This window comes from Pavona decussata, unplaced genomic scaffold, assembly GCF_977016875.1.
Source record: "Pavona decussata unplaced genomic scaffold, jaPavDecu1.1 SCAFFOLD_25, whole genome shotgun sequence".
NCBI lineage: Eukaryota > Metazoa > Cnidaria > Anthozoa > Scleractinia > Agariciidae > Pavona > Pavona decussata.
In genome coordinates, this window is record NW_028145448.1 from 2101486 (window position 1) to 2124360 (window position 22875).

At 40.2% G+C, this 22875-nt stretch overlaps 1 protein-coding gene and 3 long non-coding RNA genes across 4 annotated transcripts; 2 read left to right on the top strand and 2 right to left on the bottom strand.

Moving 5' to 3' along the window:
- Nucleotides 1-958: 958 nt before the first annotated feature.
- LOC146485755 (uncharacterized) lies at nt 959-7461 on the top strand. The gene is made up of 3 exons (XR_014863347.1): nt 959-1099; nt 3094-5474; nt 7378-7461. It is a non-coding gene; the product is annotated as an uncharacterized LOC146485755 (long non-coding RNA).
- A 3590-nt stretch (nt 7462-11051) lies between these two features.
- On the bottom strand, nt 11052-12913 carry LOC146485756 (uncharacterized). Its single transcript, XR_014863320.1, has 2 exons — nt 12857-12913; nt 11052-11862 (listed from the first exon to the last, which is right to left on the bottom strand). It is a non-coding gene; the product is annotated as an uncharacterized LOC146485756 (long non-coding RNA).
- A 3443-nt stretch (nt 12914-16356) lies between these two features.
- Nucleotides 16357-17288, bottom strand: LOC146485757 (uncharacterized). Its single transcript, XR_014863321.1, has 2 exons — nt 17161-17288; nt 16357-17054 (listed from the first exon to the last, which is right to left on the bottom strand). It is a non-coding gene; the product is annotated as an uncharacterized LOC146485757 (long non-coding RNA).
- Nucleotides 17289-18439: 1151 nt separating this feature from the next.
- LOC146485758 (uncharacterized) lies at nt 18440-22836 on the top strand. The gene is made up of 3 exons (XM_085102958.1): nt 18440-18575; nt 19162-20230; nt 21143-22836. Exons 1-3 carry the CDS (start codon nt 18509-18511, stop codon nt 22122-22124), a joined length of 2118 nt encoding a protein of 705 aa, XP_084959084.1. The 5' UTR covers nt 18440-18508; the 3' UTR covers nt 22125-22836.
- The last annotated feature ends 39 nt before the right edge of the window (nt 22837-22875 follow it).

Here is a 22875-nt window from a genome sequence, read left to right on the forward strand (position 1 = left end):
CGTTTCGTTGACGGTTCTCTTGTCGGCAGAAATTCACATGCAAGACGTCCCTTTACAATCACTTTGGTTTATTTACACCATCAGCTTATAGCGATTTTTAACGGGGCAAAAAGGAAAAACTTGAGAAATTGGCCAATTTTTTCAAGCTAGTTGGAATCCATTCATATCCTGGAAATCTACAGCCAGCGAATTCTTTCACTTCTTTCAAGAAATGTACGTTCGAAATGTCAGTTCTGAGCCAAGAAACTGACAAACCCGAATAATTCTGTCGGTTTTACTGCGTTGTGAGCCGTTTCAAAAACCAGTTCTAGCTGGTAATGATCCTTGTCGAACAGCTATTAAAAGCTAATTTATGAAAGCACTTTTAATATTACGAGGCTTCTAGCTATCACTGAAGCTATCCATCGGCTGGTCTTGATCGGCTTAATTCTCACCATTCCAATAACTAAACCGTAAAGTGAATGGAAATTAATCGGAAAACCGTACAGCTTTTTTTTTCTTTTTTTTTCTTTTTTTTTTTTTTGGCTATTTTCATATCTCCCGGTGGGAGATTATAAAGGACTTCAAATAAATAAATTATTCTAATATAATACTTCACTCTTCAGACGTTAAATCAGTCTGTGTCTGTTGTGAATTAACCAGTCCCCAGGGAGGCGTGGATGTAGAGACTTGCCTCAGGCTACTTCAAACAAAGGCTTAATACGAGAAATTGTTAAGTGTCGATATAAAATATTCATTTTTTTTTCACCACCGTAAATCAGCTGCTAATATTCCTAGCCTCCTCAAATGATTATTTTATTGAAGAAATCAGTGGAGTTTAAACAGGTGTTAGTTCCCAAGTTTTAGATTAAACTTATTCTTATTTAGTTTTTGAAAATATAAACGGTGAACGGAAAGTTCATTAGAAAAGATACCGGCTAACAGACAAAAACCCCACTTCATATGCATATCCATGTACGTTTTTAATGTGTAATTTGCATGCAAACACAGGTCGTCTGCTGAGCTGGAACTGTCGCCGTTGAATTAAAGGCCCGAAAAGGAACAACTCGCAAACTGTTAGTCGACATCAAACAAACTTTCTCTCTGCAAGAAGATCGAGGTACGATCATAATGTATTTTATTTTCGAGTGCATTTTGACCGCAAACGTAGAATAAGACATTAATACGGTTCCGTGACTATCTTTTTGTAGGTTCGGTTTCCACTGCTTCAGTGACGAAGAATATCAGAAAATATCTTGTTTGAACCACTCTTACGAAATAAAATTTCTATTAATAGGCAGCTAAGTTCAATGCGAAAACTATTTAGTGCAAAAAAATCAAACTTTGCTTTCGAATTCATCTGAAGTAGAGAAAAGGCTTTTGGAAAGCGCCAAGGTTAAGGGGAACCGCACATCCATGAACATGCTCTTGGAAGCGCAGAGGGCTTCTTTTTTAGATAAGGAGATATAACTCGGTATAACTGTCTTAAAAAGGTACGGTTTATGTCTATAACAGCAAAATTAAAGTTAGATACCGTTGGGTTAGGCTTCATTTGGGTGGGATTGAAATAACCACATTGAATAAATTAGCGCGGATTTCATTGTTCAAGCAATTTATGTAGAACTTTCTTGCCACTTCTATATGTAAATATCATGACAAGTTTGAGGTTTGTGTACACTGTTTATTGGACCGTCCGTCGAGGAGTAGCTTCAACGTGGAGCTTAAGATCATTGTGAAAGTTCTTAAACCTTAACCTTGGTTGACAAATCGCCGAGGTTTTTTTACGGACTAATAATACGCTCGATGATCATGTCGATGAATTGTTCCAGCTGTATTAAATAGCTTACTTATCTTTTCTTTGATGAGTTTCTGAGCGGAAAAAAAAGTGGCGTGCTTGAAATTTAGTTCTCGGAGGTTATTTAATATGTGTAGTCTGCTAAGGCAACTTTTGGGGCGAAGGGCTCGATACGTCAGCACCCGAATCTCTTTACAAAGGCCAAATTACCTTATCAACTGGATTGATAAAACCAAATATTCGTTCACTCCCCCGACTAGCGCAGCACCACAGTTTATCTTAAAACCAATCCTCTTAACATAAAAAGCTAGCTCCTTTAGTGAACCTATCAAAATAACATTGAACACCCAGCGCTTATTTTTCAGCCGCTTGGGTTGGTGCGGTGAAAAACTCAGAAGGGAAACCTTTGCCAGAAAAAAAAAAACATTTATAACCCTTAATTCGTGGATGGATGGATGATTTACTGATGATGTAAGCGATGCCCTCATCGGCCACTTGTCAGTTTATTATGAGCGATTAAGTTCTTACAAGCAGATCAATAATTTTATACTAGTTAAATGTTTTCCCTTTTCGAAATGGCTGTCCTTTTGAATCAATTTTTAAGGCTATCCGCACCTGTCTATACATGCTTGTATTCCACATTCAATGCCTTTGTGCATGATGCCATGGAAACTGTTCACTTGATACGATTTTAAATCGTATTAAAATCTGTTCATCGGCTAAACGACAAGATGAGGTCAACTACCACGAATATCAAAAGCCACTCAACAACTGAATATTAATCAGAAATTAAACGGCTATTATAAAAGATCGATCTTTTGATAAAAATTGCTTCCAAACAAAGTGACCCTTATCGAAATGGCTCAATGCGATAATCAATCACTTCTCGCTTAATTTCATGCGTCAGTCGCGTCGCTAGTGAAACTTTGCTTTAGAAGGTGTTACGAAACAAGCTTCATAAGGGGCAACAGACCAGTCAACCATGCAACAGACTGCTTTGCGTCAATGGCTTCAAAAACAAGCAGCAGCTACCACGCATTGTCTAAATTAACTGTATTATCCGTTTGTCATGCATCAGTAGGCTACAACAAACGTCCCAACTAAGAGGGTGCTAAAAGGGGTAGAATGGGGACCGGGAATTGACTGGAAAAATGGGACCAGGCGCAAAATTTCGGCTGGAATCTGGAATTTAATTGAAGCCAATAAGCCTGGGAAATGGGATAATTCTTTTGAGAAAACGTGAAAGAAAATCTGACTTAAACCTACTGGTTATACTGTTGACGCTTACATAGCTGTTGTATTTCTCTAATTCCTCTTAGTTAAACCGATCGATTTGAAGTACAGAAACAGCCATGAATGTCTTGTGGGCGATTATCTGGTTCCTTGTCCTGTGGTTCCTTGCCTGGCCAGTTGGATTCTTCTGTGCCGGTTGGTACGTCTGCCTCTCGCCGATTGAAGCCTGTGTGGACGCCATCAAAACGGTCACCGAGCTGCTGATGAAAGGAGTACAACTTCCGCTTGAGGTAGCCAAGCATATGATGGAAGGCAAGGCGGGATGGTAGAAAGCAACCTCATGAAGGACTCTGTTTTTAGCTCAAACCACAAATAACAAAGAAAACTTTTTTGTTGGATAATATTTTCGTGTCTAATGTAATAAACACCTTCTGCCGTACTATTTCCAAAACATTTATTCCACGAGCGCGCGTTGGATATGAGATGATAGATAGCCAACAAGGAGCGTAAAGCGCCGAGGTGGCTATAATCATCTCATATCCAACAAGCGCGAGTGGAGTAATTGTTTATTAGAAACAATCAAGAAATATTGTTAGATCTTACTGATCCGTTTCGCTTTGCAAGGACAACCAGAAAAAACAATTAATGGTCGCTATTTCTCGGGCGTGGTATAACGGCTCATATGCCATGGCCGCTAAGCCAATCAAATCCTTGGAATTGCATTATACAATGATCCCGTTTTTATTAGTTGGTTTTATCATGCAAAAGATTTAGTAAGGTGTAATTTGGTCACCGTAGGGAAATTACCTTTCATCAATTTAGTTGATAAAGCCAAATATTCTCTTTCTTTCCCCTACCGACGCAGGGCCAGAGTTTCTTTAGAAACTAACCCCCTCATTTAGTTCTTGTTATATAGATGCAACTCCAAGGCGATAACAATCGTGATTATTTTACTTTATTATTCCACTATTATGTCATTTCACCAAATAAGGTCAAGAGAACGCGCAAAATATGAGACCGTAATACACTGTAATGTCCCGGTTTGACCGGTTTACAACAGAGCGAATACGGACGGAAAAGGCAGAAAAAAGGAGCAACAATGGCCAGACTGGACGAAGAATAGTTTAGAACGATGCAAGCTCGAAAACAAGTTTTTAGCATGTCAATCACTTGTCATTTATCTTTTCATTTTATCCAATCAAATTAAAGACATTTAACTGGCTTTCTGTGTTCTTTACGTCATTCGTACGCGCCATACACCGATGGACAGTTAATGCCGGGTGTATTTCAAAACTGTTACCAAAACACAGAAGCCAAAAAAACAAAATCTTTTTGTAGTGGAATAATAAATCTCTTATTCGATGGTTTTACATAAAATACTCGCGGACATTTTGCTCATTGCTCGTATTTTTCCTCGCCCCTTCGGGGCTCGGAAAAATACTACGCAACTCGCAAAATATCCGCGCGTATTATATGTAAAACCATCGAATAAGATGTATGTATTTATTTTTTCATTGCTATGTAACCAAGAGCTCTCTCCTAGCATAATTAGTATAAAGATGGGTACAACGGAGGTCACTCGGCACTCGACATTTCTCTCGCGGACAAGTTTACTGTCGAGGAGCCCGGGCTCAAGTCTTTTCTTGTGTGCCAACGTTCAAGTTAAGAATATTTCTTTATTTCGAGACGAAATTTCAGTTTTCTGTTTGTAGCAGCAATATTCCTCTCTAAATATGTACTCGCCGATTTCTATAATCCGGAATTTCGCCCTTTCGTCTTTCTAAGTTCAAAGAAAAGATGTCAATTCTGTGTCATTTACTGAGCAAATTAAACAAAGCGTCAAGTTAATTCCCCCAGAGAAGATAGCTTATTGAAGTTCCGCCCTGTCGGGTACAATTGTATCTCGCAAGAAAGCCAACTTTGCGTGCACTGGTCGTCAGCTATAAGTGACCACAACTCACTGATTAGTGAAAGTAACCACACTGCACAGCGCAGCAGCCGAGGCGTTCCTGCCCGTTTAGGCCTGGATTCTATCTTCGTGCAGTGATGTCACAGAATTCCCTACAGCTCAAAAAACTATTAGAAGTCTGGTACAAGTGATGTGTGATGGAATCGTCAGGGCAGACGAATATGTGCATTTTGGCCGTTTTTTGGGGGTGCCGAAGCTCTTGTTAAATTTGTTTCACTAACAATAAACACAAAAAGAGCAACGCTGATTTCATTGTCAGGGAAGTACATTTTCCAATATTTTGAAAGGCACGGCCTTTCTTCTTCAGGGTATGTTTGAGACTGACCCGGTGGCAAGAGACGTTACAATTTAAAACAGTTACAAAACTGAGATACCTGAAAAACATAGGCTAAAGTCACATAAACAAAAACGTTACAATTTGTAATTTGAAAATACAACTGGTAAATAGGTATAAGCAAAATAGGTAACGTTACAAAGTGGAAAACGAAAACAAAATAGGTCACAATGAGTTTATTACATAACTTAGGAGGATGAAAGATGGGAAAAATGTTTATGTCTCATCTATCCTATAAAGACCTAAGGGTTCAAGAGTTTGACCTCTGTCGATGAGGTATGCCTCTCTAGCTTTGCGTACACTGTCACGATTAGATTTGATGAGTTCGAGAGGAATAAGTAGCATGTCAGAAGCATTATGGTCGTTAGAAAGAAAATGTTCTGAGACTGTGGTGGGTTTGGAACTGTTTATTTGTTTGTCAACTGCTCTACGGTGTTCGTTAAAACGGTCTTTGAGTCGTCGTTTTGTTTCTCCTATGTATTGTTTGTGGCAGCAGTTGCAGTGTACCATGTATATAACGTTTTTAGAGTTACAGTCTATATGATAAGTAATATGTCTAGTTTCGCCGATAGAATGAAATGTTTATCTGGTTGTAAGTTGTAAATTAAGCAGTTGTCTCCGCATCGAAAAGATCCATGGGGTAGGCTGTTTTGTGTGGGATTACGTAGATTGGCGCTAACTAGTAAATCACTAAGGCTGTTGGTCCGTCGGAAGGCAACAAGAGGTTTGGCTTTGAAAACGTTGGCGCAGCCGGAAGATGAAGTGTTTGTGAATAATGGATGATACAGAACGAAGAACTGGATTGTATGTGATGACAAGGAGTACTCGTATACGTATAGGTTGGAGACGAGCTATCGCACTTCCCTAAGCCCCCGAAAATATAACAAGCTCGGTCAGCTCGATAAGCGCGGAGGCCTGGAAATGAGGCTGAGACGGTGCCTACCAATACCGAAGTATTTTTGCACGGTTTAAACTTTGCGAGGAAAAGCAGATCTTAGTAGCGGCTATTGAAATCCAAAAAGAAAATTGGGGGTAACCACGCATTTCTTAGAAATAACTAAGCAACAATTATTCTAAAAAGCAGCAAAATACAAAGCAATGTATGGCGCTTTTTTCCAAATTGAAGCTTTATTATCTCTGAAAAATGCATGGTTACCCCCAATTTTCTTTATGGATACCAAAATAATTTGCTAAGTTCTGTTTTCTCCGCACAGTTTTAAACTGCGCAAAAATATCCCTGTATTAGTAGGCACCACCCATAGGAAACTCGAATATCTAGAGATGCGCAGAACGTATGCGCAGTAACAATAGTAGGCACCGTCCTTAAAGTCATCCAACTTTGTGAAATTTACTCAATGCTTCAACAAGTGTTATAGCCTTTTAGCCCACTCACAGACGTGTCTCCATTTCCTTTTCCTCGATGAAGGAAGAAAAAATACACATTTTTTCCCGGCATCAACCCACCACCTTCGTAATAAGGACAACTTTTAGGAAGCAAATATAATTCCAAAGTTTTCTTTAATACGGAAGTAAACACACCCATTTTCAACAGTATAAATTTAAGAACTATGTCAATTATAAATCCCTTCAAATTATTTTTTACTTTTATCACTGTTCAGTTCAAATGTTTAAATCCGATAACGATCAGACCCTTGAAATCGTGACGATGCTTGTGCTGGGAAGGGCGAACTAGTCATCAAACAGACAGGTATCTTCCATTTCTTCGCATCCGTCTATATCCTTTAAACTGTTACGAAGCGGCGTCCTAGCCACCACATAGACGAATAGCTTTCTCCATCGTCCCTTCTTCATTTTACGCGCCACTTGGAAAGGCAAGATCGTTCCATCCATCATTAAGTCTGTCAGGGGCCGCATTATCTCAATCCAGGCCGCAATGGGCGACAGGCACACGTACCAAAAGCCGCAGAAGAATCCAAGTGGCCAGGCAATAATCAACAAGACAAGGCCCCACATGATGATCCAAAGGATCTTCCTCAGTATTTTCATTCTGAACGTCTTGATATATTGTTGCTTCTTCTGTCGCTAGGGGTTTATTTCAACTTCCAGGTCGGTCTGCAGAAATGTCGTAAAGGAATATTTTTGATTATTACGTTATCTATCATGTGACAAGTACCGTGTGATTTACAGTAAGAGATTACTAAGAGCTCAAGAATGGTGGCGGGCGACTCGCATGGGGGGGGGGACGGAAGAGGTTACGGAGTTATCTTTGTGGGGCGAAGGTGCGAATGCGATCGAGAGGAGGTGTTAGACCCCAAAAGAGTCATATTAGTGCCAAAAAAAGTACCGAAGCCCCGAATGTAACCCCCAAAAGTTCATTTTCCTCTACATAAAAGCCCTAAAATCAAATGCAAGGCTGTTCGGACAGCTAAAAAGGGTAATTCTATCGCCAATATTTCGGTTAGACATAACTAACCGTCTTCAGGGGCTGCAAAAAGCTAAGTAAACATTGGAAATGAACGGTTACAATATTTAAAATGATATTAATGAGAAGTTGAGGTATAATTGCTTGATAAACATAGAAAGCAGGACGACCCTGCCTGACAAAAGCCCCTATCAGAATCACTCCACAACCCCCTCCCCCCTCCCCCAAAAAAAGAAACAAAAGTCAGACCGAAAATATTCAATCCCCCGTCGCCGAGGGTTAGAGACAATGGGACAGATTTTAAAAATAGATCATTTTAGGAAACAATGATTCCTAAACAGGACCTAAATATTAGAAATATTGTCTGAATGCAAAAGTCTTATGTTGTTAGGGAACAATTCTTGAGATTCATGTTAAATGTGGAGAGTTTGTGATTCCCTCCCTTTATTTTTTCCAGTAGGAATGATTCTTCGGCCAAGCCCTTGGGCCAAACCATTTGTTAAACAATACAGTGCTCTGCGACGAGAGATCATGCAAGACATACATTGTGTAATCTAACTTTTTTTTAAAAGATGTATGTCCTCTATTTCTCGTGAAACGTGAAATTTTGTTATTCGGGGCAAGTGATCATGAAAGAATAGTTTTATTTTTTATGGAACGTGATTATTCACCATGGCCAGATTTAGCAATTTTGTAAAAACATATTTTCAATTGACGACAGTAGGACTTCCCTGCTAAGACATTGAGTAAAGATTATTCAAAAAGGCAATGCATGTCGGCTTGAGCGTAATTTGTAATTGTCAAACATGGGACAATTTCTCTGGGGAGAAAATCATAGTGTCTGGCTCGAATCGCTGGTAAGGTTGGGTAATCCAAGGCTGGTTTTTTACAGAAGTAAAAGAACAGTGGCTGAATTAATGGTATTTAAAAGCGTGAATTCAAGTTTTACATGTAGTATTGAACGGCAACATATTACAGAAATGACTAACCTTTTGCTGCAGGATTTAGCTTCCCTCCCAATAAATGGCTTGGTAGAATTGTGGTGATGCAGTGGTCTGAGCCAGACGGTCACGGGGTCTTGGTTATCTGTCATCACAAAGTTACGTAATCTTTGCAGTCACGTAACAATAGCCCTCTGCTCATGAAATCTAGCATGTATGCAAGGCAATTTCGGGCTATTTTGCAGTTTTAGCCCGAAATTGCCTCGCATCCACGTTGGATAACATTGTAATGCAAATGAGAAAAATTAACCGTGAAAAAGGCTATTACCGTGATTAACCTTTATTAACCTTTATCATTATCTGAACAACAGTTATTTACATAGCACTGTGTCAAACTCCATGTTACAAAATTCCCGACGAAACTACTCGGAATGTTCGGAAATCGAACGTCACGTGACTTAATCGAACAATTGGGTTTGATTGAGTTCGGCAATGGAACACAATCGAACCGCAAAATTTGTATCAGAGTTTGATTGCGTTCGATTTCGGAATTTTATCTAACCATCACTCGAAATAGACAAGAATTTTGAACATGCAAGAACAACAAATAGTTAGGTGAAACGAACGAAAGATTGATGTAGCTCCGATTGAAAGATCATTTTAGGATCCACTACTCAGTACTTATACTGCCGAGCAATGCAATGAAGTGAAACAGCTGATTTAGAGCCTTGATAACAAAGTCATGTAGCAAGCCGAGTGAGTACCCGGGCTTTATAATTCATAAAATAAAGTTGTAACTAGTTGTAATACACTCTTTTTTTTATAACAACCTTCGGAACGTCGAGGCTGAGATTAACTAAAATTTTAAACGTATTAAGAACATTCGGCTCAGGCTGAGAGTCGATTAAGAACTTTTTGTTTTGCTAATCTGTATATAAAATCAAGGTAACAAATGCAAATTAACCAAAATACTTAGGGCGTGTTTTGTATAACATTTTAAAACAATGGTGACACACATCTCGGTTTGTCGTAATCAGCAGTTCTTGATACCATATCTCAGCAGGCAATGCACTTTGATAAGTTTCCTGGTCACGACCGCATTGATTTACTGAAATACATGTAGTGTATACCATGTAATTTTCAGCCTCAGCTCCAAAATTGGACGTTAATTCTCATTCAAAAAAAAAACAGTGTATGGCGATATCAAAAGCGGCGTCATGTACAGTTGTTTCAATCACTCAATCAATCAATCAGTCAATCAAACAATCTTTATTATTTATACACAAAATCATATCACGTCGTTACATGGTCTTCCTAGAAGTCGTGTGAATTTAGCTCTAAAATTAAAATACATTAAGTTACCTAACCTAAAGGATAAATACAATAAAACTTTAAAGTTAATTTTCACTGAGTAAAGTGGTCACAAAAAAATCTTTCCCATAATGAAGGGGATCCTGTTCGATAGAACAGATCCCCTATAGTGCAGAGACTCGGTTCTTGGTCTGGGGACATAACAATTTGACAATATTTTCTCGCACACACAGAATACGTTACAATCCGCTACAATCACTAATGGACGACTTCGTAAGACACCCTAGAAAAAGGAAACATTCAGCAAAACACGGGCAATTTCCTATTTAACTCCCATTTTTTATCGAATGTATGCCAACTTCGGAAACCGAGCCTTATCGAACTCTGAGTTCGATTGCTCTAATCAGTTTTTTTTGCGAGTGTTCGATTGTCGAAACCCAATCCTTCAATTAAATTCGATTGAGTTCGACTGGTTAATTAAACTTTCGATTTGGTTCGTGCCAGCCAACGATCCAAAATCACTGGCTTACTCACACCAAAGTCAAACGTCTGCGCATGCGTCAGATTGGTCAAGGAGGCCATCTCCAGAGTCCTTAGGCTCTTTGGCCAGCAGTTGGTCGCCAGGAGAGACTCTGGGGAACTGGGATTTTATTACCGCAGGATTTCTGCGATAAACAATGTAAGCTTTTACGGGGCTGCCAATCAAAAAATTCTCCTGGCGACCAGCCGCTGACCAAAGAGCCTGAGGACTCTGGGTGCGAGATTGACCATCCAAACACAGATACAGTGCCGATCAGTTTCCACATACTTCACTTTGAAAAAAAGCTTGAAACTGTTTTAGTATAAATCGTAAAATGGTTTAGTAAACTGCAAGACTCGCAAAAAACTGACTAGCTTTGAGCTCTCAAGTTTAACGAACTTTTTTTTTATTTTGACGCTTGACCGCGGTTGAGGGAAGATGAGCTATCGCACTTGGCCCTGAGCCCCCGAAAATATATCAGCTCGGTCAGCTCGTTGCGCGTTGAGGCCTGGGAGAGTAAGTCATGACAGCAAATGACTAAATAGTGTAGATCAGTACCAAACCCCCAAAACGGACGTTCCCTCAATCAATTCAGTCAATCTTTATTGTTATACACGAGATCATATCACGTCGTTATGTGGTAACCAGGAAGTGTGTCGTCCTAGGAGTCGTGCATTGGCCTGCTTAAATGAAGCTCTATTCTCTCAGTTCTCTGCCCAACAAATGGCTTCTGTTCTCTTCTACGTAAGGGCTATCGCGATTAAGAAAACCTCATTATGTAAACACCATAAGGTGTCCAGCCTTCTTTTGGAGTTTTCATTCTAGGAACAACCATTTACTAAAAGGCCTTTTAGCACACACAGATGTGTATAGCTCTCCATTTCTTTTCTCTTCCGATGAAGCCCGGCAGCAACCGACGACCTTCCTAAGGGCAACTGCAAGGAAGCCAAAGCAACTCGAAAGTGGTCTTCAATGAGTAAACAAACCCATTTGTAACAGAATTAATTTAACTCTGTGTCAATTATAAAACTCTTAAAATTGTTTTTTACTTCTACAATTGTTCTGTTCAAACGCTTAAATCCAATAATGCTCAGATATTTTAAATTGTTAGGCTGCTTTTTCTAGGGTGAACGAACTAGTCATCAAATAGAGGAGTAGCTTTTGCCCTTCACCATGTGATGTGCCACTTTGAATGGCAAGGTCACTCCCTTCATCAGTAAGGCTGTCAGGCTCTTCATTCCATCAATACAGGCCTCGAACGGCGACAGACACACGTACCAACCGGCGCAAAAGAATCCTATTGGCCAGGCTAGAAACAACAAGACGAGGAAGCAAATGATGCCCCAAAGGATTTGCCCTCCACTCATTTTGATCGTGTTGTGGCTTGTTCTATCGGTCTGTACAGATGAAAGGAATACTTTTGATTATTGCATCACCTATCATGTGACAGGTGCATGCGACTTGCACTGAGAGATTTTTTAAGAGTTCAAGAATGGTGGCGGGTGACTTGCAGAGGGGAGGGGGGGTGGGTGGGTTGAGGGTATGGAGTTTTGTAGGTGAGGGAAATGTGCAAATGAGGTGAGGTGTTAAATCCCAAAAGAATCATATTAGTTCCCCCCCCCCCCCCAAAAAAAAAAAAAAAAAACATTTTTTCTTTACATAAAGACCCTGCCTGACAAAAGCCCCTGTAAAAATCACTTCGCCTCACCCCCCCCCCCCCCCCTAAAAAAAATATCAGACATAAGTTCGAGACCTAGGACAGATTCATGATTTATAAACCATTTTGGGAAAAGATGTGTCCTAAACATTTCTGAATATAAAAGCCTGATATTGTTTGAAAACACTTCTTGAGGTTCATGTTAAATATGGAGAGCTCGTGATTCCATCCCTTCATTTTATTTATTTATTTATTTATTTTTTTTAGTGGGAAGTGCCTTCCATTTGTTAAACAACACAGTGCTCTTCGACAAGAGATCAAGCAAAACATATTTATAGTATAATGCCAATCCTCTTTTTCTCGTGAAACGTGAAATTTTAGTATTCGTGACTAGTGAAAGGACCGTCTTATTATTCGTGAAACGTGATCATTTACCGCGATCAGATTTAGAAATTAAAAAATCTTTTCCATTTACGAGGATAGGACATTCGTTAAAGAATATTCAGGCAGGCTAAGCATGTTGGCTAGAGTGAAATTTAATTGTCAAACATGGGACAATTTCTCTGGAGAGAAAATCACGTACGGTCTCTCGTTCGAACCACCGGTTGGATAATCAAAAGCCGGCTACGTTTTCACAGAGGTAAAAGGACTGGCTGAATTTGGTAGAATTTACCATCGTGAATCCAAACTCTACATGTAGTATTAAACGGCAACATATTATAGAAATGACTAACCTTTTGTTTCAGGATTTAGGTTCGATCCTTTCCAACACAATGGCGTGATCATGTGCTGGTCTGAGCAAGACAATCACGAGTTTTTGGTTAATCTATCATCACAAAGTCACGCAATATTTGCAGTCACGTAACATTAATGTCACGTACTGTGTCAAAGTCAGTGTTACAAAATTCACCGGATCTTGCAGTTCAATCTATCCTGCCGGGATATTTTTGTTCTCATTCAAAATGTCTTTTCTCGTGAAAATCATGACCCCGCACCATAGTCGACTTGAATATGGTATACAGTCAACTCTCTCTAAGCGGAAAATTCTCTAAGGCGGACGCCTCTTTAGGGCGGACAGTAAATTTAGTCCCTGCCGAGTTTCACTTATTGTTTCTCTGTAACTGAACTCTCTTTAAGGCGGACATCTCTCTAAGGCGGACAGCGGACACTTTTTTCCAACATGTGGGCTCAAAAAACCTCTTAAAGCGGACACCGGATGTTTTTGAAATTTTATAACAGGTCCAAAATTCCGAAAAATTAGCGCAATCTGATATTAGTGGTTTTAATAAAATATACCAGACCTTACAACATGTCTTAATACAACATTAAAGTCACTTTTCCCGTCATTTATACAACAACTCATTCGCACTGCCGTTTACTGGAATCAGTTGAGTCACTTGTATTCTTCCTTGGATTTTTCGCGTCTTGGTTTAGATCAACCGCAGTTATAATCTTCTCGTTTTCCTTACCTATGCACTTTGCTATCCAGCGCCTACAAGATGCCAGACTTTCAACGCAACAACAGTGCAGCATTACAAAGTCTTTTTCGTAGTGAATGGGGGTTATGAACCCTGCCTCCACGTACTGTCAAATAACAAGCGACGCAAACGAGTTTTGATTCACAAATGTTCAAAGTGTGTATGAACTGTGCAGGTTTCCGTAAGGAATGTATAAAAGAGGCACAGCCGACCCGTCATGACTACTTTGTTCACTGTAATTAAAGTAATAATAATAGTAATAAAGCACTGGTTTCAGTTTTGATGTTCGGGTATCACTTTTATCAGTTAAATCTGGTACTGAGGGCGTCCACCTTAGAGAGAGTTGACTGTAATTTCAATAAAAGCCATAAAATCTGAGACCCGAAAATAACATCACCCTGGCTACAGCACTGAGTATGAATTCTAAGAAGTACCACTGTCAATACATCAGTGGGGAGACGAAGCACCAACTCAGTGCTGGATCACGGTGCTGAATAGAGGGGTGGCTATGCAAGACACCTCCTTTTAAGGCACCTCCTTTTAAGGTTAAGGAAAGGGGGTGCAGGCGGAGACTATTTTGTGGTTTGGTGAGTACTGTCTAGCCTGCGAGCAAGCTCTCTAGAGAGCTTGCTCGCAGGCTAGGTCCTGTCCGAGTATAGGATAGGATAGGATAGGATAGGATAGGATAGGATAGGATAGGATAGGATAGGATAGGATAACTTTATTTATACACGGTTTTTCCATCAGCTGTAGATTATCATTATCAACTAACTATCAATCTACCTAACTAGGATTATAAAAGTTAAAAAATAATTAAAGCTAAACAATAAATGCTGCTTTTCTTGGAGGCCGTGCTTAAAAATCTTACTTATAACTGTGACGTCTCAATTTAGTCTTAAAATCATTTAAGGAAGTTGCTTGCCGTAATTCTATTGGCAAACTGTTCCACAACTGAGCTCCACTGTATGAGAAACTTTTCTTTAAATAATCAGTGCGCGGTTGTGGAAGAGTTAGCGTGTTTTCAGTATTCCTTGAATGATAATTCAAATTATCGCGAAAAACAAAGCTTGATCTTAAATATTCTGGTGTCATCCCATTTAGAGTTTTATACATCATAATTGATTTTTTATCCAATCTTTGATGACAGAGTTTTCGCCACCCTAGTGCCCGGAACAAATCATCCAAGTTACTATCATATCCAGCGGACATCAAAATGCGGGCTGCGCGATTTTGAAGCTTTTGAAGCTTATCAGAAAGGCCTTTGTTACAATTTCCCCACACCTCATTACAATAATCAAAGTGAGGTTGAACAAGGCTACAGCTGATGCTATGATAAACTGCACCAATGGCGGAAGCAATCTTTTTAGAGATATTTTCAATATGACATTCCCAATTTAAAGTTTGGTCGATGTAGACCCCAAGAGATTTGGCTGATGCTACCTGTTCCACAGCCATGTCATTCTCTCAGAAATATTCGATAACTTCTGCCTAGATGCAATTAGCATAAACTCCGTTTTTGTTAGATTTAAAGTAAGCTTGTTGGCTGATAACCAAGTGTAGACTTTGCTTATATCATAATTAAGACAATTATTTAAATGGTTAACGTCAGTACTAGCAAACGTCAAACTGGTATCGTCAGCGTATATTCTACTCTGTGAAAATTGCAAGCAATTCGGTAAGTCATTGATATATAACAAAAATAGAAGAGGTCCTAGAATTGTTCCTTGTGGAACACCACATGACAATAATTTCGGGGTTGACTTACAACAAGTTATATCACAGATTTGAGTTCGATTATCTACGTAAGAAGCAAACCATTTAAGGCTAGTCCGTCGTATTCCGTAATATTGTAATTTACGTAATAAAATTTCGTGTCCAACTGTATCAAAGGCCTTTTTAAGGTCTAAAAAGACAACAGCGTTGACAAAACCACGATCAATGTTCAAAGCCCAGCTATCAGTAGCATCAAGTAGTGCCGTAACCGTGGAGTGTAGAGAGCGGAAACCAGATTGATGACGCGCAAGGAGGCTATAGTACTTTAGAACACTTCCCTAACCGGGGCTATTTACTATTTATTTAGTTAAGTGTTTTAGTTTTCTGTTTAGTTTTCGTGTCCTTTCTTTATGCTATTTATCATGCATGGCGAGCGGAACACGTGAAAATCTCGCGAAATCGTGTACAGTGGGGGGGGGGGGGGGGGGGGACACGCAACGCACGGGTTAGACGTTCTAAAAGTAACTAGACGTATTTACTTTTTGTTTTGTTTCATTTAACTTTTTGGAGGTTCGTACAGTGAGTACCCGTGATAGACTACGACTATTAGCCTACATAACAAGCGCTTATCAAGCCGAGGGCAAAGCGCAAGCCTTTTTGTGCAGGCTACGACAAAAATGAGACCGCGCCCCGCGCTAGTCAGAGTGGGCAAAGACGGAAAATCTGCGTGACCTTGGAAGGTCGTCTTCTCCGGTATTTTGGGCTCTTTGTAAACTGAAATAATACACCCCTGAGGGTATTTCAAAAGTGAATTTACATATTTTAGGCATATTTGAATAAACATTAGGTTCTGCTCTCTGCGGAATGAACTGTAGACTTGGCTTTCCTCGGACTACAAATTGTACAATCGGCGAACTACATCTTAAATTTTTTATGGGGAAATCTATGAAATCTACTCTCATTTCTGCTCATTTGGGCGCTGGGCCAGCGCCCAAACAGGCGACGTGTATTCTTAACATCGCACAAAGGAACACAACGCGAAACAAATTTGAAATTCTAATTTTATTCAAAATATACATCTACATGACTACAAAGCTAGCGCTTCTACTAACAATAACTCATAAAATAAGCAGTCCTACAAATACGAATATACTAGCAAAGTTCCTTCTCGATAATATTAATAAGGATCACGATAAATTGTACCTCCAAGGTCTGATAATCTGCTATTTGTTGTCCGTGCGTCATTCCCTGGTAATTCAAGAGGGCATAAACAATTCATAATTGAAGAAGGCATAACATAACGAAAATGAGCCAGTCCCGATCGTCAACATTGAAAAATACATGTTGAATTGAATGTAATCAATTCACGATAGCGCACCATAAAATAACACTCTTCCAACTGTTCCTATGTACGAAACTATGTTAATGACTCTAACGGTACACACAACACATTCCACACCAAAAGAATAGCATGATCCGTAGAACGACCAGTGTTTGAGTTCTTGAGCGATTTCGTTACCACCCTTGCTTCCCTTCAACCATGTGCTGAGCGACCTCGAGAGGCAATTTAACACCACGCATCAGAAACTCGGTGACCGCTTTCATGGCATCAATGCAAGCTTCAAAAGGCGACAGACAGACGTACCAACCGGCACAGAAAAATCCAATAGGCCAGGCAAGGAACCAAAGAGCAAGGAACCAGATAATCGCCCACAAAACATTCATTGTTGCAGTCGAAATCCTAGAAAAACAATACGCGATTAACTCGCATTAAAAACAAAGATTTTTTAAATCTCCATAGGGTAAGCTAACCTCTGTGGATATAAAAAAAGCCAGCTTGTACTTACCAATTTGAATCTATTCAGTTGAGACAGCGGCGACCTGGAATGATCAAGCTAAGACAGAGACAAATCTGCCTTTGTTGGTCTTTGTTCGGTCAAATGATGTGAACGCAAACAAAACTGGACCGCGCGCCTAATCAAAGTACTGAGTTCTAGAGTCGATCACGCAATCCTCTTGGTGAGGGAGGGGCGACCGGTGTGCTAACCATTTACGCAAACCACCCGGATGGAAATTTTCGGCATAAATAAGAAATGATTAAGCTTGTCTTAACAGAAGATGGATAACATGTAAAATGTATGAATATAAGCTGTAAATCCCAAAAGGAGTAATAAAAATCAGGGTAATGGGCTCCTGTAAAAATGCATCACATTGACCAGAAGCCCATAATTACCGAAGTACTCCAAATGGAATGAGGCATACCATTTGATTTTCCAACTGGAATTTCCGGGTTTTCCATGTAAATGGTAAGCACCCCTGCTACACTCCCCCCTCCCCTTAGAAAGGCCTGATACTCAGGTTATGTCTTATGTGGGCGGTCGAGAGGACAAAAGAAAGAACAACAGAACAATGTTTCAACCCTAAAAAAACAAGGCGGCTGCAGGTTATCAGGGTCCAGCGAAAATAGAGCTTTTGAAAGGTGCGGTTCTACTGGTGGTCGTGACGTGAGGCCATTGAAGAGGGAGAGGGAAGGGAGGGGGGGAGGGTTTGCCCCAAGAGGTCGAGAACGCGTTGCAATTTTTATTTTCAATAAGACAGATAAAAAAAATTTTGCATTATGTTAAGTACTGTTGCGAGAAGCAATTTTCCTACAACTTGTACACATTCACAACGCGGAAAATTTGTACGTGTAAACGTTCCAGGATATGTTGCAAGTTGCAGAAAAATTGCATTTTCATGCAACTCGTCACGCCGCGATTGTTAGTCGTGTTGGAGAAAGTAGACGCCGTTTCCGCTTTTCAGTATGTGACATACAAAATTCTGCAAATTTCTTGTGCGCGGAGGTATTAATACGCGCTGTAAACAATAGCAACTTTAAAAGGAAAATTCTATGCGCGACAAGTTGCTCAATAACATTGCTCATATTCCTTGGCAGTCTTTTCTCTTGGCCGTCTTTTTGGCAGAGGTAATGATAATACGTGCGACAAGCAATAACAACTTGCAGTGCAAGATTTGCTGTACAAACAAGTTGTACGGAAATGTGGCTCGCCCTTGCTTCTTCGATTATGATTCCATTGCTCGCGCCCTCATCGCGTCACTATTGAGAGTTTCGTTTGTGACGACAAGAAAGTAAAATGTTTATTTTCTCTATGGAAGTGCGCTGTGTAGACGAATACGTTTAACGCGGCGTCTGAAATGAAGGTGAAAGAAGTATTTATCGTGTTTTTGCTGAGTTTTTTGAAAATGAAATATGTTTGCCAAGGTAAGCGAAAACTTGTTTCACATTTATTTCACATTTAGTGAAAATTAGGCTTAAAAGAAACCTTTGGATTTGAGGACGGCTTCCGAGATTGCGCCGGCACGACAGCCACTTTCAAATTTCAAAACAGTCAGTTTCTCAAAATTCTCACTTTTTCCTGTTGCCTAGTACCTGAAGATAGGAGACTCTAGAAACATGATTGGTCAAAGCAAGTTACTATCTAAAGCATGCAAACTGGATTTGAAAATCGTACTCGTACTCAGATCTAAAAGTTATAACAACACAACAACAACAATTTTATTTACAAATTCTGATATAAGTTGCTTCCCCCGTAAATAGCCACAAAGCTAGTCGAGGCGGGACAAGACGAGCACGGAAACATAATGGAGAACCAAAAATTACAATAAATTACAAAACATGCTGGAAAACGGAAAAACGGAAAACGGTCTCAGTATTAAATCAGATACATGTAAAGCAAAGGGCGTAAGTCGGCAACGGAGAGGGAATAACTGAGAGTTAAGGGCCAGTAAAGCGAGAGCGGAGAGTTTGAAAGTTTACAGTATATAATTTCATCAATTTTGCCCCATAGGTTTGACAACTTTGGACACCTCTGAAACGATTGCAGTCGATGCTGATATTTCCGCGCTTGTAAGACAAGCTATCAAACGCAGAGAGCCGGGCACAGCCGTGAATCAGCGGGTGCTGAAATCGGCTGGAACACCACTTCAGGACAGTAAGAAGACAATGGATGGCTTATTACTTTCACTTAAGAAACGAAAGATCATGGATGCGAAGGAATTAAGGAAGCCTGTCAAACGGGAAAACAGGAATCTCGGTCACCAAGCAAGAGCTTCTTTGAATACCGAGAAAGTGAAAGTAACATTCTTTATTGGCTCAAACAAACCTTCTCGAAGTGGTGAATCTATGGCGGACTTTACTCCAACGAGGTCAGTTTATGATCAGAAATCCTCCTTGGGAACAAAAGGTGATTTTATGGAGTTTTACATGACGACCACGCCTTCTTCATCTTCTTCCTCTCGTGACAATACGCACTATGAATTCGCTTTGCAAGGTACTCAATCGATAACCCCAAGATCGCCACTCCAGCTAACTCTCTTGCCACTGGACAAAACAAATGAACGATTACAAACTGCTTCCAAAAATACAAATGCACCTAAAGACTGGGAAACGATTTCGGAATCAGAGAACGCAAAGAAAAAGTCTTCCAGAGAGGAAAGTCAAACCGTTCATGAATGGGAAGCTATTCAAGAAGAAGATACCATTGAAAAGGATGAAAAGAAAACATCTGCTCGAGGTCGCAGACGCAAATTTGAATCTTCACCACTTGTTAAACCGAAAAGAGTAGTACAGGAGGGTTTTTCGCGCCGCGGCACCGCTAGGATGAGACGTCCTAACAAGGCTAAGCATCAAGAAATGAAAACAACTTCAGGGATTCGTTCGAATGTATCTCATGCGGATCGTGGAATCAAAATTGATACCAAAAGTCATGAGATGAACAAGAAGAAGAAGGAAGGGCATTCGCTTCATCAGACAGATTCAGGAAGTTTAATGGACTCACAAACGCTAGTCATTGCCGCGACCGTCTGTGTTGGAATTATGGTGTTTTTATTGATCATAACTGGCCTGGCACGGGTATGGTAAGTACTAAACTTCTCAACTGTGTTAAGTTGTATGCCTGTGGTACATCGCAGCCTGTGGTAATACGCGCCAATCAATTCGACCCTTCACAATCCCCCGGCATACCCTGAGCGTTTGATCATGATGACTCGTGCTCAGGGAGTTGATCTTTTTTCCTGTGATTTTGACCAGATCGATCTTTTGGTAAAACGGAATAGGCGCAGGGGTTTTATCTAGGGGTAGGGGGAATTTGAACAAACCAATTTTCAGATCAGAAGTTCAAATGTCCCCGGGGGTTGCCGGTGAGGTGCTGTTGATGGTACGTATTCATCGGCGCAAAAACCCGTTGAAAGATGGAAATCTGCGGTAAGCCGCTACACACGCCTGTGGTGAGTTGTATACCTTTGGTAAGCTGCACACTAGTTGGTGAGCTGCCAGACTGGCTGTTGGTCTGTAGCACAGCCCGTGGCGAGTTGTTAACCTGTGGAATGTTGTTGTCCTGTGTTAATTTTAAATTGTAAGCCTGGTTAGTTCAAAGCCTGTGTTACGTGTTAATTCTAAGGGTGTGTTTGATTGACCCTATTAATCGCTCCTAAATTTTCATGTGTCAGCGAACGTTTGCGGAAATGTCTTTCCAAATTTACCTAAAAGAGAAATCTCAAAGCTATTCTTCTTGTTTTTATTCCGGAATACGGTAAATCGAACACGACCTAACTGTGCGGTAAAGTAAGGTGTAACCTGGAATCAGTGTATTTCAAACTTGTATTCGCCAGAAGTGCTAAGCGCTTATCAGTCCGGATAAAACATTTCACTTTGAGATGTCACTAACACAACAAATCCCAAGTTTTTCCAGGATTTACAACTTTTTAAGTTCAATTTTCTTTTCAGCCCCATGCGCCAATGATATTCTATATTCAATTTTCTCCACACAGGAAGAATGGAAGGAATGTTCCTCGCAAATGCCATGGCGCTAAGCTGGGGTTTATCGTATCACTGAACGCGGGTGGTGGTATCGGTGGTATCGACGAACTCAGTGACCAAGAAATCATTTATGAAAGTTCTACGAGTCACCTTGATATTTCCCAGAAGCCAACAACAACATCTACAACAGAATCATACCCGCCAAACCCTCGATATGCACTTCCGATTTACAAGCCGACAAACTTTGTGCTGGTAAATACAGAGTGCGATGAAAAATCGAGTGACGAGGAAATTGTCTATGAACGTTCTTCAAGTCAGGTGAACAAGAAGCCAACGTTTTGTCCAGAAAACAGCGATGAAGAATTCAGCGACGGAGAAGTTCTTTACGACAGTCGAACATCTTATGTTGGAACATTTAAGACGGCTCCGTTTGCCACAGCATCGGAATCAGGTGTTCAAAATCCACAAAGCAGTGCTTCGTGTCACAAGCTTCCAACAAACCACGAGGTGAATGCCAATAGCGATGACGAATTCAGCGACGGAGAACTCATTTATGACAGCCCTTCATGCCATGTTGCAGTATTCAAAAAGAAGGGATCAACATTAGCAACGGAGACCTCGGTTCCGTTTTACAAGCCTTCAACTGACTGCGTATCGGTGAATATTGACAGCGACGAAGAAATTAGTGATGGAGAATGCTTCTATGAAAAACCTGGTGTACCAGTGAATATCGACATTGATGGCGAATTCAGCGATGGGGAAATCATTTATGAAAGTCCAACGTGTCATATCGCAGTTTTAAAGAAGCCAGCAAATTCGTCAACGCCAGCATCAGGTGAACAATACCAACGAGCCACACCTCCATCTTATGAACTCACAGACTACGTATTAGTGAATGGCGAGAGTTATGAAGAACTTAACGACGAAGAAATCATTCCTGCAAATCCCAGTGTATCAGTGAATATCGGAAGTGATGAAGAATTCAGCATTTGAACAATTTATCGTACAGCTTGAAAACTTTTAGGTGGGAATCAATTTTGGGGATTGAGAAATTTGGGAGCATGGCGGAAATTAAGTAATCTTTAGATAAACATGATTTTTTTCTGGTAAGACTTACAGAATCAATATTGGTATCTTCATTTTAACTCATCAAAAAGAAGCAACGAGTTTCAAAGAAACACAAAATTATATTACATGTAACTGACACTGCTCAACTCAGTGACGTCCTTCTGAGTTGGAAACCAACAAGTGACATTTCCTTTGCATGTGGAGTACATTATAGAGCACATTTAGGCGTATCTATGACGATGATGGGTGTGAAAGTCAGGGGGAGCAGATATGATTTCTAGACAAAAACAGAAGTATTGGGAGGATCGAAAGAACTCATTTGGCCAAGATGTCATAACACTGTATAATCTTTTACAACGGTAAGGCATGCAAAGGCAAGACAAGCGGGAGTAAAGATTACAAGGGACGCATGGTTCAGAGTCGCCGGTCCAGCCCGCACCACCCATACTCCCCATCCCCCTCTCTTGGTAAGCTTAAAGCGACTCTGACTAGAACTCTAGCGAAGTAGAGTCCGGTTGAGACTAATTTCCATACAACTCGTCGCGGGATTTTCGCCTTTCCGCCATTGCAAAGCTTTCAAAAATATCGCAACAAACCGTTTCTGTAATTACTAAAGAACGTTTGTAAATAAAAAATTCAGCTAACTTTCCAAAGATGAACGCGATTTCAAACAGAT

What these genes read in the sequence shown, in the direction of transcription:
- LOC146485758 (XM_085102958.1), top strand. Translation starts at nt 18,509, where the DNA reads ATGAAGGTGAAAGAAGTATTTATCGTGTTTTTGCTGAGTTTTTTGAAA. An exon ending in AATGAAATATGTTTGCCAAG is followed by an intron (nt 18,576 to 19,161) that starts GTAAGCGAAAAC and finishes TTTGCCCCATAG; the next exon opens with GTTTGACAACTTTGGACACC. An exon ending in ACTGGCCTGGCACGGGTATG is followed by an intron (nt 20,231 to 21,142) that starts GTAAGTACTAAA and finishes TTCTCCACACAG; the next exon opens with GAAGAATGGAAGGAATGTTC.